Here is an 18,071-nt window from a genome sequence, read left to right on the forward strand (position 1 = left end):
TCATTGTAGCATCCTTATTTAAATGTACAAATGCCTAAAGTTGCCAACATTAGCAAAGGACTACATACTACTTTAATCCAAAAAGCTGACGGCCATATTGGCCTGGTCACGATGTGAAAATTCAGGAACTGATACAATAAAGAAAAGAAAACAAGTGTTAATATGCACACAATGTCATTTCAGCATATCTTGCCCCGTGATCGCCATACCTGTATGTTCGTCAACGTGACTTATTCACAATAAACATACTTAGGATTACAAACATCAACATAAACAATGAACTATACATTACTTAGAAGTGAAAGGCTATCGGCCATATTAATCTGGGCACATTGCGTGTTATAATGGTTCTTACACGAAAGAAAAGAAAAAAAGAGGTGTTAATATACACACACTATCCTTAAATAAAGTTCTAGCGATTATAGCTCAATTCCATTCACGGCTCATTGGAGATGTCATGAGTGATGTCATGAGTGATGTAACTGACCATGTCATGAATGATGTAATGTCTGAGGTCATTAGCAGTACATTTCGGGGGGGGGGGTCATTAGCAGTACATTTTGGGGGCATAAGTTATAGTTAGCTCAGTGAACTATAACTGCTGAATTTCACTGGTTGTGTATGAGTGAAATCTGAGTCTAACTATACCGTCCCTGTAATCTTTGTTTTTTTCAGCAAATTTCTAGTTTTTTTTAAACGTTAAGTAAGATGCATATCACAATGGATGGTGGGGGTTGGAAACAGGGCCTGGCATTGTGCTGCCCCCACCCAAGGTGGCTGCTCCTGACTTCCCTCCTTTTTAGCCATCCATTGTCCAAGTCCATGTCCCAGCTCCCTTATTACAGCCCTGTGTGGCCGTTGTTCCGCCACTGGCCTTCCCGCCTTCTCTGAACAGATAGCTTGCTGCCCCATCCACCTCCTCCCTATCCTCTGTTGTCTGAATCCATGGACTAGCCTCCTCCCTCCTGCCATGCATGGTCTGATGTTCTGCCACTGCCATCCATTTAGCATGTTGTACCAGTCCCCTCCTCCTGCCCTCCCTTGCCCAATTCTATGCCCCATCATTGACCTCCTGCTTAGCCCCTGTGCTTAGCTTGCTGCCCCTATTCTCCTTCACCCTACCCTCCGATGTCTGTGTGCATGCCCCTGCTCCATCCTTTTTTCCCACCATGTTCTATGGACCAGCCACTCCTATCTACTCTGAGTGTTCTGTTGAGCTGCCACTCCCCTCCCACCTGCCTAGCATTGTCAGATGACTGTAACTTGTCTCTGCCTCCTCCATCCTGCCTGTCCACATTCCATGCCTTTATCCCCTTACTCCTGTCCTCCATGGTCCATTTTACTGCCACGCCCGTCTGCCCTCCCTGGTCTGTTGCACTGCAACTGCTCCTCCTGCCTGCCCCGCATGGTCCGTTGTGAGGCCCCTGAACTCTCTTATCTGTGCCATGTCCTGACCCTTCCTTCTATCCTCCATGGTCCTTTGTGCATGCCCCTTCACCCTCCTTCTTGCCCATCATAGCCATTGTGCTGCCATGGCCCCTCCCACCATCCTTGTGTGGTGAGCTAGCTGCCCCTGACCCCCTCTCACCTTCCCTCCATGGTCTGTGTGTATGCCATTATAGTCTCACTGTTGCTCTCCATGGTGTGTCTTGCTTCTAGTGCTCATCCTGCCTGACCTCCTGGCCCTCTTGCCCCAACCCTCTGTTTCCATTTGCAGACCCCTATTCCCTCCCTCCTGGCTTGTCTGTTCCATTGCAGTGCCCCTGACCCGTCCCTCATGCCCTTTATGGTCGGTTATGCTGCAGCTTTCTCTCCTGTCTATCCATTATGGTCCGCTAGCTATATTCCCTCTTTCCACTCTGTTCTCTGTGGTCCATGTGCATGGTCCTGTCCCCTCCCTATTGCTTTCTATGGATTGTTGTGCTGCACTCCCGTCCTGCATGCCCTGTGTGGTGTATTGTGCTGCTGCAAACCCTGATGCCTGCCCTGTAGGGTTAGTTTGGTGCACCTCTCCATGTCCCTCCTGTCGTCTGTTATCCGAGTCCATGTCCCTACCCCAATTCCTCCTGACTTCCATGATCCAATGTACCATACTTGCTAATATTTTGAACTTGGTAAGAGGGAGATTTTGAAAAAAAACTGGAGTATTGATTTTTCACTTTGACTTGCATTGAAAAAGAGGTGATTTTAGACAGTAGACCGATCAAATAAAACCCATTTGGGCTTAAAAACATTGGACGTTTCCTGGCTAAATCAGGTCTGTTGGCATGAATGGTTGAACTACCACTGCCTCTTCCTTCTGCCCACAATGGTCAATTATATTGCCACAGCCTCTCTTGCCAGTCCTGTATTGTTGGTTTGTTGCCCCTGACCCCTTTCCACTGCCCTCCATAGTCTGTTGTGCTGCCACTGCCCTTCCTGCCTGCCCAGTGACCACTTGATTAAATGTTGCACTCAGGGGAGAGGATGTGGTGTTACTTCCAGAGCTGCAGACTTTGCAACTGGGTAACCATGTTGGAGTTCCTGCTTCAGCTCGACATTCTGTGATTCTGGTCAAATCACTTAATTTCCCCATGTCTAAAACCAAATTGAATTTGTTCTTGTGTGATGTAACCAATGTTCATGTAAAGCACTCTAATGCCTGACAAGTCTGCACTATATAAATCTGCAAAAACACAACAAATAAAAAGTGTGTTGCACACTTCTGTCATTGGGCTACATGTGGGCTAAATCTGGGTGATATTTGTGCTACATTTAGGCTCTTTTGTCTCTGGTGGCCATATTGGGAAATGTATTTGTTATATATTCAGATATGTCACACATTTGCCATAAATTCTGAATGCTAGCACTCTAGTTGCTCATTAGATCACTGTAGTAAGGCTACTGCTCACCACGGAAGTCTGCTGCTGGTATTCAAAGTGTAAGTTTCAGTCTGCATGTTAGAATGTTTTAATGAAATAGAATAGGATTTGAGAAGTTAAAATGTGCCCTAATTTTTCTTTCTGCAGCACTAATCACAATTTCTATGGCAAAATGAACCCCCTCATTTTGTTCCTTTGCAAATTAAATGTTTTAAGTGTTACCACTTTATTCCAATCAAGATGGCTTCATGTGTGCCATACTTTTGTCATAAGTAAGACTGTTAGCGCTCTAGTAGTTCTTTAGAACACTCTGGGACATTCTGTCATTGGGCTATACCTGGGCTACATCTGGGTGATATCTTTTGCTACATTTGGGCTCTTCTGTCTCAGGTGGCCAAATAAGTCTTGGGAGACTTATTTGTTATGACGTTTCCTAATTTCCTCATTTATTACAGTCTCCTCAGTAGGAAATACTTTCAGTTTTTTACTTTGATTCCATCAAGAAGACATTCAGATGTGTCACACATTTGCCAAAAATTCAGAATGTAAGTAATCTAATTACTTACTGGATCACTGTAGTAAAGCTACTGCTCACCAGGGAAGTCTGCTGCTGTTATTGAAAGTGCATGTTTCAGTCTGCATGTCAGAATTGTTTGATGAAATAGAAGAGGATTTGAGAAGTCACTCAAAATGTGCCCTATGTTTTCTTTATGCAGAATTAACCCCTTCGCTGCTAGGCCTCCCTCCCTCCCCCGTGCTAAGCCTTTTTTAGGCTATTTGGGGTAGTGCGCGCTTAGGCCCCTATAACTGTTTGAACAAATAAGGTATCCAAGCCAATTTGCATCCTTTTCTTCCAACATAATGGGGATTCTAAAGGTACCCAGGGTTTGTGGATTCCCTTGAAGGGGTCCCAGAAATTAGTCAAAATACAGCAAAATTGTGGGGGGTTTTCGGAAAAACGGGCTACAAATGAAAGTGTCTAGGTTTTTCCCTGCCAATGTTATCAAAAAAGGGTTTGTGGGGCTGAAGTCACCATTTTCTCAGCTTTTAGGGAATGACAGACTTTTGTAAGAAAACCAATACATTTTACACAGTGTTGCCATTTTTTTGGGACTTTGCCTATTTTTGCTACTTTATGTGCTTTCAACCTCCTTCCAGTTAATGGTACAAATGAATGTAAAAGCAATAATTGATCCTGGAAAGCTATACATTTAGAACATTAGACAAAATTCTGAATTCAGCAAGGGGTCATTTGTGTAGATCCATCAAGGTTTCGTTATAGAAACTATGAGTTAAATATTGGAAAAATGTATAATTAGTTGTAAAAAACAGCCTTTTGTGTCAACGTTTTCACCTATAACTTCTTGTAATTATGACAGCTCTTTGAAAGCAATATACCGTTACATCTGCTGGACCTTCCTGGTTGAGGGGATATATAGAACTTGTAGGTTCACCAAGAACCAGACAAACCCAGAGTCAAAAACTGAGCAACAATTTGCAATGGCTTTTTATTATGTACCGGGTATATAGCAATTATTGTGGGAAAATGTTTATATGGAAAAATCGGTATGAAAGACACCTATGTATTTCTGAAATGGGAACAAATGATAGAGTTTAGAAACAGTACATATTTGCACATTTTCAAAATTGGGAATACTCATACTAGCATGAGAATTAGCGGTCATTTTTCAAAATTACTTCTTTTTTACACAATGTCTTTCATTTGGAAGGCAGAAATGCATCAAAAATCAATAGGTAATAACAGTTGATTTACAAATATGAATTACCCTGAGTCTCCCGATAAAAATGGTACCTCACTTGTGTGGGTAGGCATAGTGCCCACAACAGGAAATGGCTCAAAACCCAACGTGCACACACCACATTTTCACAATGAAAATTTGCCCTTTTTTTGCGAAGTGTCTAGCTGTAGTTTTTGAACACTAGCTCTGCCAGCACAGGTTCTGTTACCCAGAATCCCTGGCAAACCTAAAAAATTGTCAAAAAACCCCACATTTTCCCCACATTTCTGTGGTGGAAAGTCCTGGAATCTGCGTGGATCCACAAAATTCTACCCACCCCACGTTTACCAAAGTCTTACGAGAAAAATGGTACCTGACTTGTGTGGGTCGGCCTTATATCTGCGACTAGAAATGGCGCAAAACGCAACGTGGTCACACCTCAATTTCGCAGTGAAAAATTACCCTGTTTTGGCAAAGTGCCTAGCTGTAGTTTTTGAACCATAGCTCTGCTGGAACCTAGGGAAACCTAGCAAAACTATACATTTCTGAAAATTAGACACCCAGGCGAATCCAGGATGGGGTGACTTGACTGCCTCCCACCAGTTTCTATTACCCAGAATCCCTTACAAACCTAAACAATTGTCCAAAAAAATATTTTTCCCCACACTTGTGGTGGAAAGTTCTGGAATCATCGTGGACCCACAAATTTCCACCCAACCCGCGTTCCACAAAGTCCTCCAAGAAAAATGGTACCTTACTTGTGTGGGTCTGCATAGTGCCCGCAACAGGAAACGGCGCAAAAAGTAAACATGGTCACACCTCAATTTCGCTGTGAAAAAATTACCCTTTTTTGGCAATGTTCCTAGCTGTAGTTTTTGAACCCAACTCTACCGGCACCTAGGGAAACCTAGCAAACCTATACATTTTTAAAAACTAGATACCCTGGAGAATCCAGGATGGGGTGACTTGACTGCCTCCCACCAGGTTATGTTACCCAGAATTCCTTGCAAACCTAAAGAATTATCAAAAAAATTAATTTTTCACATATTTCTGTGGTGGAAAGTTCTGTAATCTGCGTGAATCCACAAATTTCCACCCACCTCACGTTCCCCAAAGTCTTCTGAGAAAAATGGTACCTCACTTGTGTGGGTCGGCCTACCGCCCGCAGCAGGAAAAGGTGCAAAAAAACAATGTGGTCACACCTCAATTTCGAAGTGAAAAATGACCCTTTTTTTGCAAAGTGCTTAGCTGTAGTTTTTGAACCATAGCTGTGCCGGCACCTAGGGAAACCTAGCAAACCTGTACATTTTTTAAAACTAGACGCCAACTGGAGAATCCATGATGGGGCGACTTGACTGCCTCGCACCAGGTTCTGCGACCCAGAATCCCTTGCAAACCTAAACATTTTAAAAAATAAAACATTTTCCCCACATTTCTGTGGTGGAAAGTTCTGGAATCTGCGTGGATCCACAAATGTCCACCTACCTTGTATTCCCCAAAGTCTTCTGAAAAAAATGGTACCTCATTTGTGTGGGTCGTCGTAGTGCCCGCAACAGGAAATGGCGCAAAACACCACGTAGACACACCTCAATTTCATACCCTTTTTTAGCAAAGTGCCTGGTTGTAGTTTTTGAACAATAGCTCTGCCAGCACCTAGGGAAACCTAGCAAACCTATACATTTTGGAAAAGTAGACACCAAGGGAAATCCAGGATGGGGTGACTTGACTGGCTCCCACCAGGTTCTGTTACCCAGAATCCCTTGCAAACCTAAAAAATGTCCAAAAAAACATATTTTTCCCCACATTTATGTGGTGGAAAGTTCTGGAATCTGCATGGATGGACAAATTTCCTCCCACCCAGCCTTCCTCCAGGTCTCCTGATAAAAATAGTACCTAACTTGCATGGATGGGTCAAGGAACCGCGACAGGCAAGGGCCCAAAACCTATTCAGGTGACAGCAAAATTACCTATCACAAACCACTCTGGTTTTGCAAGGGGGGTCCCATGAGTTTTTGGCCCGCGGCTCAGCGGCCATCTAGGGAAACCTACCTAACCCACACAATTTTTGAAATTAGACACCCAATGGAGTCCATCGAGGTATGGCTTGCGTGGGCCCCCCATCATTCTTCTACCCAGAATCCCCTACAAACCTCAAATTTTGCAGAAAAATTCATTTTTTTCTCACATTTTTGTGGTGGAGTATTCTGGAATCTGCGTGGATCCACAAATTTCCTCCCACCCAGTGTTCCCCCAATTCTCCCAATAAAAATGGCACCTCACTTGCGTGGGTGGGTCAAGGACCTGCGACAGGCAAGGGCCCAAAACCTATTGAGGCGAAATCAAAATTACCTACCACAAACCAACCTGGTTTTGCAAGGGGGGTCCCATGAGATTTTGGCCCGGGACTCGGCAGCCATCTAGGGAAACCTACCTAACCCATACATTTCTGGAAACTAGACACCCGGAGGAGTGCAGCGAGGTATGGCTTGCGTGAGTCCCCCATCATTCTCCTACCCAGAATTTTCAGCAAACCTTACATTTCGCAGAAAAATTCACTTTTTCTCAAATTTCTGTGTGGGAAAGTTCTGGAATCTCGTGGATCTAAAATTTCCTCACACCCAGTGTTCCCACAGGTTGCCCGATAAAAATGGTACCTCACTTGTGTGGGTAGGTATAGTGGCTGCAACAGGAAATGCCCCAAATCGTACAGTGGAGACTTCAAAATTACCTATAGCAAAACCACCTGGTTTGGGGGGCACCTGAGATTTTGGCCTCGGGCTCGGCGGCCATCTTGGAAAAGTACCAAACCCAAACATTTCTGAAAACTAGACACCCGGGGGAGTCCAATAAGATATGGCTTGCATGGATCCCCCAACGTTTTCCTACCCAGAATGCCATGCAAACCTCAAATTTTATTTTTGCAGGGGGAGGGGGTGAGGGCATGGACATGCCTATTTTGGAGCCCCCACCATAATTCAAATTTGCTCCAAAAAAATCCCTGGTGTCTAGAGCGCTTTTTGTCCCCCCCCCCGGCGTGGCAGATTGTAGGCTAATGCCCCCATTTGCCCCCCAGGGAGGGCAGAAAATCCACTAGACGCCAGGAAGTTTTTTGGGCACATTTTAGTTAGGGTGGGGCTGCCCAAAACAGGCATGCCAATGCCCCCACCGTAATTAAAATTTGCCCCAAAAAATCCCTGGCATCTAGTGGCCTTTTTCCCCCCCGGGGGGGCTGATTGGGGGCTACTGCCCCATCTGCCATCCAGGGAGGGCAGGAAGGCTGTTATTTTTGCGGGGTGGGATTAGGGCATGGGCATGCCCGTTTTGGGAACCACCACCCGAAATCAAATTTGCCCCCAAAAAATCCCTGGCATCTAGTGGGCTTTTTGCCCCCCCGGTGTGGCAGATTGGGGACTAATGCCCCCATCTGTACCCCAGGGGGGGCAGAAAGTCCACTAGACGCCAGGGAGTATTTTGGGCAAATTATAATTAGCGTGGGGGCTGCCCAAAAGGGCATGCCAATGCTCCCACCCTAATTAAAATTTGCCCATAAAATCCCTGGTGTCTACTGGGCTTTTTGCCCCTCCGGGGTGGCAGATCTGGGGCTAATACCCCATCTGCATCCCAGGAGGGCAGAAAGGCTGTCTTTTTTTGCGGGGGTGGGTGGGGGCATGGGCATACCCATATTTGGCAGCCCCCACCACAAATTATATTAAAAAAGAATCCCTGGCGTATAGTGGGCTTTTTGCCTCCCGGGGGGCAGATTGGGGGTACTGCCCCCAACCGCCCCACAGGGGGGGCAGAAAGGCTGTAAATTGTGCGGGGTGGGGGCATCGACATGCCCTTATGGGCAGCTCCCACCCTAATAAATTATGTGGCATAAAAAAAATCCCTGGGGTCTAGTGGGCTTTTTGCCCCCCCAGACGGGCAGATTGGGGGCTACAGCCCCTATCTGCCATCAGGGGGGGCAAAAAGACTAAATGCCACCAAAACAATTTGGGGGGGCAAAAGCCCTTGCCCAAGGCGCCGCTCCCCCTCCCTAGTATCTAGTGGGCGGATCCCTGCTTAGGGATCGGCCTCCTGGGGCGATCCCCATGCATGGATCCACTGGGGTGGGGTACCATTGGAAAGGGGAGACTCTCCCCTTTACAATGATACCGCTCCTGTCTTTCTATGTGCCCGGGGGGCTGAGATAGCCCCCTGAGCACGTAGAAACTGAAACTGAAATGAGCCTCTTGGCGGTGGTGGGATAGATCCGAAAATTACTGCATCCTCGACTAGGGTGTATACAACTATTTTGGGCTCTGGAGCCGAGAATGCATTTCTTAGTTGCACTGACTCCTCCTATTTTAAACGGACAAGGTTTAAGACGGTCATGGCAGCCCATAATATCTGGTCGGCTTTTTTAAAGAAATGTGGCTGGGGGAGGTATACCCGGTTGTAAAAAAATAGGTCTATAACCCCTTCAATTTTCGCTGATGCAAATATGGCAGATTGGGCAAGGATGGGGATTGTCAAGATAGGGGATTTATTGGGCCCGGATGGGGGAATAGTACAATTCTCCACCCTGGAGACAAGATTTCATATTTGCAGACGGAGTTTCCTCAAATATGTGCAGGTTAGGAGCTTCCTAGGCAATAAGAAAGGCGGAGTTGCAAGATTTGCCAAAAATAACATCTTGGAAGCTATAGAAGGGGGTGGGGAGTGTTCTATCCGCAGTTTTTATGCTGCCCTGGCAGGGTTTAAGCTGGATGACATGGAAAAGCATGCAAGTAAGTGGGCTACAAAGTTAGAAATTGACACAAGCTATTTCCTCGAGTCTTTAGAGCTAGGGTGTTCAGTTCTTTGCTCTGCTTCACTACAATCACAGCTTTACAAGACACTCTACTCACTTTATTATACCCCGGCACGAATTGCGCAGTGGGGGGGGACCGCAGGGATTGCTTGTCCACGCCCCAGTGGGCTGGAGGCAGACAGTATACATATCTTCGCTACCTGCCCTCAACTCCACACTCTTCTTAAAGCCATGGAGGACTTCTTGGTTCGATCACTTGGTTTGAATGTTACTCTAACGCCCCCCTTGATTTTATTGGGGGTTGGGGGGGAAGGGTTCAGTGAGCATGGAGAATTTTTGTTTGTGGCAATGGCGGCTTACAGATTGGTGATCGCTAGGGCTTGGCTGGACAAAGCACCCCCGGTGTTGCAGCAGTGGTTGGCTATGCTTATGGGGGTCTTCAATTTAGAAAAAGGCATCTATGCCAGGAAGGGCAGAAGAGCAAGGGGGCTAGCGAGAAAAATTTGGGAGCCAATTCATGGGTGGAAGGAGAGGATTAGGGAAAGATGATACTGTATTTCCTTTTCGCAGGGAGTAGGTCGAGTATATGTATTCCCTGCCTAAACCAGGGCAGACATTTCTTTGGTTTGTAAAGTATCTTGTAAAGTATTGTGATTATTGTTCTTTGTTCCGTTTTCTTTATTCTGTTTTGTGGTGCTTTTGTGTTGTGCTATGTGAGCTAAAAAAAATTAATAAAACTATTTTTTTTTTAAAAAAGGAAGATCTTCATGTCTTTATTTCTTGTATCTGAATTTTGCTGCATTCCCATTGCTGCGACAATGCTTGTCGTGAAAGCGCAACACAACCTAAGGTACATTGACACAAAGTGTCGCATCTAAGAACTAAACTAAACTAAGCTTAATCTACCATCTTAAAGTAACAGTATTGAGTATTTTTGTCATTTATGGTCTGGTGGTACCTCTATATAAAGCCTGTGTGGTGTTCATTTGTAGCGTTGTCACTGGGTTACTGTATGTGGTCACAAATGCTTAACACACAACGCCTCTGAGATAAATCCTGTCTGCTCGTGCCAAGCTACCAAGGGGGTGAGCAGAGGTTATTTTAGAAGTGTAATCCCCTTATCCTGACTAGAGGCGAGGGCCCCTATTTGGAACAAGTACCTACCTGTGCCATCTAGAGACCCCCAAATCTAACAATACTCAAATGCGAAAGTTAGTCAGAAGATTGTGTTATGCAAAAAGTCCAGCACTAAAATTAAATGAGTTGAACAGTGCTCTTTTGCGTGGGTCAGTTTCAGATGTGTAGAAGATTTGTGATGACACTGAGTTTTGTTACTTTGGTCCTGAACAAGGGAGTGCAGAAACTGAGGCATTAATAGAAGAAAATGTTGAAGAGAATGTGCAACTTAGTACTACCAGACATTTTGAGGAAGAAATTAGAAAGTTTAAGTTGATTTCAGGTGAAAGGCCAAATTATTATTGTATTTGTTGTAGACAAACTCACTATAAAAATCAGACTAGGAGTGTTGATCTGTATTTAAAAAGTGAAAGAGAAAATAATGATATTTGGAAGGAATTTGCAACTTATTTGTTGGTAGAGAATTGTTTTGATTTCGGTTTTGATCAGCGTATTTGTAAAGATTATTATAATAAATTAGATGAGAACAAAATCCCTGCTAGAGCTGTCCATGATAATCTAGAGTTGGTAACTATTCCTCCTGAACTGATAGATTTAAATACCTATGAGTCTATTCTCATTCGATGTGCGCACCCATTTCAGGCTATTGTTCGTATGGAGCCTAAAACAGGTAAATTGCCTCCTTCAGATTTACAGAGAGGATTAAAAGGAAGAGTTGTATATTTACCTCTAGATTTAAAGAAGAATATTGAAACTATTGGTGTAGAGTGTGTAGAAAATGAACCACTAGTTATTCTAGTTAATGGCGTACCTACTAGGAGTAAGAAAATCTGGCAGGAATTAGTGAATGTTAGAAATGTGCAAAAGGCAACTTTGCATCAAATAAAAAATGAGTACTATAAAAATGTGTATATGGGAGAAAAAGAAATACTTTTAGCAGAAGATACTGAAACGTCAAGTGGACAAATTGAAAAAGTGGACATGTCCAGAAGTGAAGAAATATATGAACATTACAGTGTACATCCACTTCGTTCAAAAGAAGTGATGGGGAATACTATTGAGTTATACCAAATGAAAAAAGCGAAGGGAAGTCCCATGAGTGTATGGGAAAAAAGCTTGGAAGCTCATTGTTTTCTGCAGTTATTCCCAACAGGAAAAGGAGGATGGTATGATGAGCAACCTGTGCAAATTCCTGCATCTGAATTTCGGACAACAAGATTGTATGCAGAAGATCCAAGATTTCGACAATGTATCCCATATATACTTCATCTTTTGTTTGAGAGTGACCTGTCTGGATTTTCATATGCAGTCAATCACATATTGAAAAAGGGAGTACATTTGCAAAATGTTTCTGCAAAGGACTTTATGGATAAAGTGCACCAGAGAGATGATCATTTAGAATCTCAGCTGATTATTCTGATGGCATGTCAGCGTGGCACTAATGAGTATTGGTATTGTCGTCATGGAGAACTTAAATGTATGCTAAGGAACTTAGGAACTCCTACATGGTTCCTTACCCTAAGCTGTGCTGAATACGCTTGGTATGATTTACTTGGCTTTCTTCGAGAGGCAAATTTGAATATAAAAAATATTGAATACAAGACACCTGGAGAATTGTGCTCTTTGTATCCAGGTAATGTATGCAGGTATTTCAATCATAGATTTAAAACTATGATGTCTTTTATCTGCAATAAAAAAATCCTCCTCTTGGAGAAGTTGTGGATTTCTTTTGGAGAAAGGAGTATCAAGCAAGAGGTGCTCCTCATATACATATGCTAATATTGATCAAGGATGCCCCCACATTTGGAATAGATTCGGATGATACTTTTTTGTCTTTTATTGAAGAATATGCCACATGTGCTATACCCAAAAGCACAGAAGAAAACAACTTAAGAAAACAAGTCTTATGATTCCAAAGCCATCGATGTGTAAAATACTGTTGGCGAAAGTACAAGTCTAAGGAAAAGTTTTATGCCAAATGTCGCTTTAGATTTCCACGTCCTGTAATATCCAAAGGAAGAGTAAACAGTTTTATGTCAGCCAATCAACATACCATCACAAGAAAGTCTCCAAAAAATACCTCAAATTTGAGAAGAAGCAAAGAATCATAGGGCCAGATGTAGGTAGGCCGTTACCGATCGGTAAAGGCCGAAATTCCCGATTTTGGGCCCTTACCGATCGGTAAACAGCCATCGAGATGTAGGGCAATGAAAAAACTCAAAATCGGAGCGAAAACCGATTCGGAATGAGTACCGAATGGGAAAGAATCTGATACGTACATACCGAAAATCGGATATGTAACGAATCGGTAATACACCGATTCGGATGCAAATACCGATTCGGTCCACGTACCGAATCGGTACGTGGACCGAATCGGAAATTATCCGATTCGGTCCACGTACCGAATCGGTAGTGACACCGATTCGGAAATTATCTGATTCGGTCCACGTACCGAATCGGTAGTGACACCGATTCGGAAATTATCCGATTTGGTCCATGTACCGAATCGGTAGATGAACCTAATCGGACATAAGCCGAATCGGAGAACCTACCGATTCGGTAGAATCACCGATCGGGAAATTCCCCGATTCGGACAGATGGGGAGATGTAGGGAGGCACAGAAACACCGATTTCGGCTCAAAATCGGTAGAATTCACTCGGTATTTACCATGGATTACAATCAGGTGGTAACCAACTCCAACCCATAAAAACAGCCCCAAAATGCATTGCAACTTGCAGGATGGCAGCTTTTTATGTCATTGCGAGGCGGCTACGGCTACAGCAGGAAGGACAGAGGGAATGGCTAAGAAATGAACAGGTCTACAGACAGAGGATAACCCTGTTCATGCTCACTGAGGCTGAGATCCTACAGAGATACAGGCTGGACTCTGACACCATACTTGAGCTCATCAGGGACCTCAAACCATTGTTGGACCACCCCACCCCAAGGGCACACGCCATCCCAGCACACGTCCAGGTGCTATGCAGCCTACACCTGCTGGCGTCTGGCAGCTATCAAAGTGGAGTTGCAGCGGCAGGAGGAGTGACCCAGAGCAGCCTGTCAAGGTTCTTCCACACATTCCTTGACGCCATGATACACAGGATGGACCAATACATCTCGTTCCCTGCAACCCACGCAGAACTGCTACAAACCAAAGCTGACTTCTACCAGATGGCACAATTTCCCCAAATCATTGGCTGCATAGATGGCACGCACATTCCGATATGCCCACCAGCGGACACAGAATACATATACCGCAATCGGAAATCTACACACACCATCAACGTGCAGGTGATCTGCAATGCGAAGTGCACCATCACAGACCTGGTAGCAAAATTTCCAGGGAGTACCCACGACTCCTATATTTTCCAACAGAGCGGCATCTATGCACGGCTGATGGCTGGCGAATTTGGTGAAGGATACCTCCTAGGTGAGACACATCATCAGACCCCCATAACACAAAGTAGCTAGGTGTAATACATGTATGCATGTGTGTAATGTTACTCCTTTCCCTTCCAGGCGACAGTGCATATGCCCTCCGCTCATTCATACTCACCCCCTACCTCAACCCCTCCACACCCAGCCAAAGGAGGTATAACCGGGCCCACAAAAGCACAAGGAATGTCGTCGAACGGACCTTTGGCATCTGGAAAAGTCGATTCAGATGCCTGCACAAGAGTGGAGGTGCAAGGCAGTATACCCCATTCACCTGCTGCAAGATCATAGCTGTATGTGCAATGTTACACAACCTTGCGGTGAAGAAGGGCACTGAGGTGGAGTTGTCTGACTACGAGGACCATGACGACGACGAAGCTGTGCCACCAACACAGCCAGCTGGGGTGTGTACGCCAAGTGATGGCAGATACAGACGTGAGGAGATTACAGAAAACTATTTCTGAGTAAGTACAGATGCACAGACAGGTAAATGGTTGTGGTGAAAAAGCAATTTTTAATACTGTTGCAACACAGTTACAGCACTGATGTGCAACAAAAAAAAGGTGTAATAGCAAAGAACACAAAAGTCTAAGGTCCAGGTTGCCTCACCCGCCCTTGCAAGGCTATTTCTTTGAGCGCTTGGCAGCCCCACTGGGGTGTCCCTCACCCCCTTCAGGATGGCCAGCGGCTTCTGCGGAGCGCCTGGTGCTCCTGCGTGGCTCTGACGCAGCGCTGACCGGGCTGCTGCGGCTGCTGCTGTCCCCAGCATCCCCCAGGTCCAGGGCAGGATTTGCGGCAGTGTTAAAGATGATCATGGCCTCCATTGCCGTGGTGATGCGGGCCATTCCCCTTGTTAACTCCGCCGTATTTTGTGTGAGGCTTGACTCCATGTTTGCACTGCGCTGACAGAGTTGGGCCATTGCAGCTGCAAGGCGGCTCATGGAGCGGTTCAGCACCCGGGCATCCCGCCTGCGCACCAGCTCATGCTCCTCCAGTCTGCCACATAACTGGGTTATGGCAGTGGTTAGCCTGCCTAAACCTGCTGCTACCTCCTTGTTTGAATCCACAAAGGACTGAAATCCTTTCACCATTTCCCCCATCTGCAGGTTGTGCTGCAGGAGCTGGCGTTGGCAGGCCATGATGGATTTCGCCTGCTGCCTTTGGATCTTTACCATATTACCCTCGAGGCCCAGGAAGACACTGCCCTCCGGTGCTGGTGCTGCAGTGGTTGGAATGGCACGGCGCCGGGTACTGCTGCTGCCGGCCTGCTGAGTGGGCTGGGGTGCCACTGGTGGGGGTGTGGTGCTGGCCGGGGCCTGAGCCCCTGCTCCCAGGACAGGGTGTACTGGTGCCACAGCTATGATCGTGGCAGGAGCTGGTGTAGGTGGAAGGAGGTCCCTTGTCGGGGAGTTCTCTGGGGAGAACTGCAAGGGGGGTGTGCTCGGCATTTGTGGGGAGTGCAGTGCTTCAAAGTCTATTACCAGGTCTCCCTCTATACCAAGCCCTATGGTGTTTTCGTCCTCCTCCTCCTCGGCAGCCTGACTGGTGCTCGGCCCGGCGAGTGCAGTGGTGGATGGTGCTGCTGCCTCTGTTGTCATTGTTTGTCCGCCTGATGGTGCCCCTAGGTACAAAGAAGCATTTGTAAATTGAGTGCCGATGTATTACAGTCAGTACAATTAAAGCATTCCACATGTCCTTGCATCTCCTTAGAATGTGTTCCACTGTTTCCTCTCTTGTGATTCTGCACTGCCATATTTTGCTGACTTCTGCTGACTACATGTACCATGATGCTTGTCTCTTGTATGTTGGTCACAGTACTGGGCTGGGGTTTGGCTATGCATTGTGTCTAATGGGGAGGTGTCTGGTAGGGTGTGTCATGATGCGCATGCTTCTTACCTGTAGCTGTAGCTCTGGCTGAGCTGTCCAGGGTCCCAATTCCGGTTACGCTGTCCCTCTCAATGGTGCTGGAGACCAGTTCCTCCAGGTCGGTGAGGGGTGGCGCCGAGTTCCTGCCTCCACCAGTGCCTCCAGCCTGCCTCTGGATCTCTGCCATCTTCCGTTTGGTGAGGCTGCGGATGTCATAGAATCGCTTCTTCAGCTCATCCAGGGTCCTGGGGGTGACACCTGCAGCATTGACCTTTTCGGCGATTTCTGCCCAGAGCCTCCTCTTGGTGCTGTCTGGCACATTGAGGGACAGCTTACCGAATAGCTGACGGTGCACCCTCACCACCTCCTCAACCAACACCTGCAGCTCGGTGGTGCTGAATTTTGGCTTCCTCTTCTGGCTGCACTTCTGGCTCTCACTAGGGTTTGCCATCTTGATCAGAACAGTTCACTACCTCCTACTCCCACTGCTGCTAACTGTGAGTGTTCAGCTCAGGCTGGCTCTCCAGAAAGTTCTTCATTAGCTGCACCTGCCAGGTTTGCCACTCCCTGTTTTGGTGGGGGAGGGGGAGCCACCTCATTGGCTGAATCGGCTTTTACCGAATCGGCTTTTACCGAATCGGCTTTTACCGAATCGGTAAAATCCGATTCGGATTTTACCGATTCGGTTTTTTCAATGCATTCCTATGGGCTTTTTGGCCATGGGTGTGTTTCCATTCCTCCGATTCGGTAATTGCCGAATCGGATTTCACCGACTCGGCTATTTCTGAATCGGTGGTAGCCGATTCGGCTATTTCCGAATCGGTGGTAGCCGATTCGGTACTTTCCGATTCGGCCCGTGCCGATTCGGTACGTAGCGAATCACATTACCGATGCCGACCGATTCGCTATTATTTCGCGGTTTGTTTGCTACATCTCGTTTTCCGATTTCAGAATACCGATTCGGCCCGCCTCGGTATTTTGAAATCGGAAAATCCCTTTTACCTACATCGGGCCCCAAATGTATTCATGATTACAATCCGGTTATTCCGTCAATGTGGAATGCTAACATAGATATTCAGTATGTTGCAGACAATTCAATTGCTGTTGCTCGATATGCAACGCCCTACAATTACAAAATCAGAAAAGACGGAATTGAAAGAAATGTGGGAAGAGATTTCTCATGAGAAGAGTCTAAGTAAGAAATTATACAGTTTCAGTTTGAAGATGTTATATCATCGAGAAATGCTCAGATCGGTTATCATCTGCAAGTCTATACTTAAAATGTAGAAGAATTATTTAGGTGAGTCTAGGTCTTGCTGCAAATCGAAATCGGATTCTTAAATCTGTTCAAGAAATCAAATATTTAGCAGAAAAATATCCAGAAAGTATAGATATTCTGAAAACGAATATGTTGGACACATATTACGCAAACAGAAAAGATCAATGAAGGAAAATATGCAGGTATTGGTTCTGAAGGATGTTTGGTGAAGCAAAGGAAAGGACATTTATGTAATCACAGAAAACTGAGTTGCAACATTGCTGGTAAAATAATTTTACTATTTAGCCCTTTTGCAACTGTTCAAACCGTGGCGTTCAGAATAGGAATAACTTGGAGATTTTCAGAGCTATGAAGATTCCTATAGAATGTACTGTTTTTGCAAATTATGTGAAAATGTTGTACGATGAAATTGATCAAGAAGCTACTATTGCAGCTGAGATTGCTAGAAACAGATCTCAAGACAGTCAAACTTCTGCTCCGCTGAGTCAAGATCCATTAGGACAACCAATTGTTGAAAATGAAGCAGCAATTGCCATGAATGAGGTGGAAACAGCAATGCATCAAGATCATGAAGGTATTATGGACTTAGCAAACTTGGAAGAACAACTAAATGTTGAACAGAAAGAAATATATCAGCAAGTGAGAGAAAAGATGGGGCATGGAGCATGAAAAGAAAGATTGCACATGCACATCATTTCAATCTATCCGAATTTATGTCAGTAGTCAAGCTGGAATCGGAAAAAGTTTCTTAATTAAAGTAATGACCAGTTATCTACAGAAAAAAAGTGACTCGCATTTGTCTTGTATTGTAACTGCTCCAACTGGGTTGGCAGCACACAACATTAAAGGAATTAAATTGCATCATTTACTTATGCTACCTGTGGAGCAGGAAAACAAATTGGAATATCATAAGTTATTTGGAGATGCTTGTTATGAAGTTTCAAGAGTCCTTAAAAAATGA

General features: G+C 45.3%; 2 protein-coding genes across 3 annotated transcripts in view; both read right to left on the reverse strand.

Moving 5' to 3' along the window:
- Positions 1-18,071, reverse strand: part of LOC147748025 (cytochrome P450 2D15-like) — a 777,398-nt gene that overhangs the window by 312,270 nt on the left and 447,057 nt on the right. The window lies entirely within an intron of this gene.
- Positions 14,589-16,018, reverse strand: LOC147748026 (uncharacterized). The gene is made up of 2 exons (XM_086957993.1): positions 15,862-16,018; positions 14,589-15,586 (listed from the first exon to the last, which is right to left on the reverse strand). Exons 1-2 carry the CDS (start codon positions 16,016-16,018, stop codon positions 14,589-14,591), a joined length of 1,155 nt encoding a protein of 384 aa, XP_086814119.1.

The sequence above is a fragment of the Lissotriton vulgaris genome, chromosome 1_1 (assembly GCF_964263255.1).
Source record: "Lissotriton vulgaris chromosome 1_1, aLisVul1.2, whole genome shotgun sequence".
NCBI classification, from domain to species: domain Eukaryota; kingdom Metazoa; phylum Chordata; class Amphibia; order Caudata; family Salamandridae; genus Lissotriton; species Lissotriton vulgaris.

Excerpts from the sequence above, each read along its gene's own strand:
- LOC147748026 (XM_086957993.1), bottom strand. The coding sequence starts at position 16,018 with ATGGCAGAGATCCAGAGGCAGGCTGGAGGCACTGGTGGAGGCAGGAAC. Across the intron at positions 15,587-15,861 it reads AGCCAGAGCTACAGCTACAG|GGGCACCATCAGGCGGACAA; the intron begins GTAAGAAGCATG and ends CTTTGTACCTAG.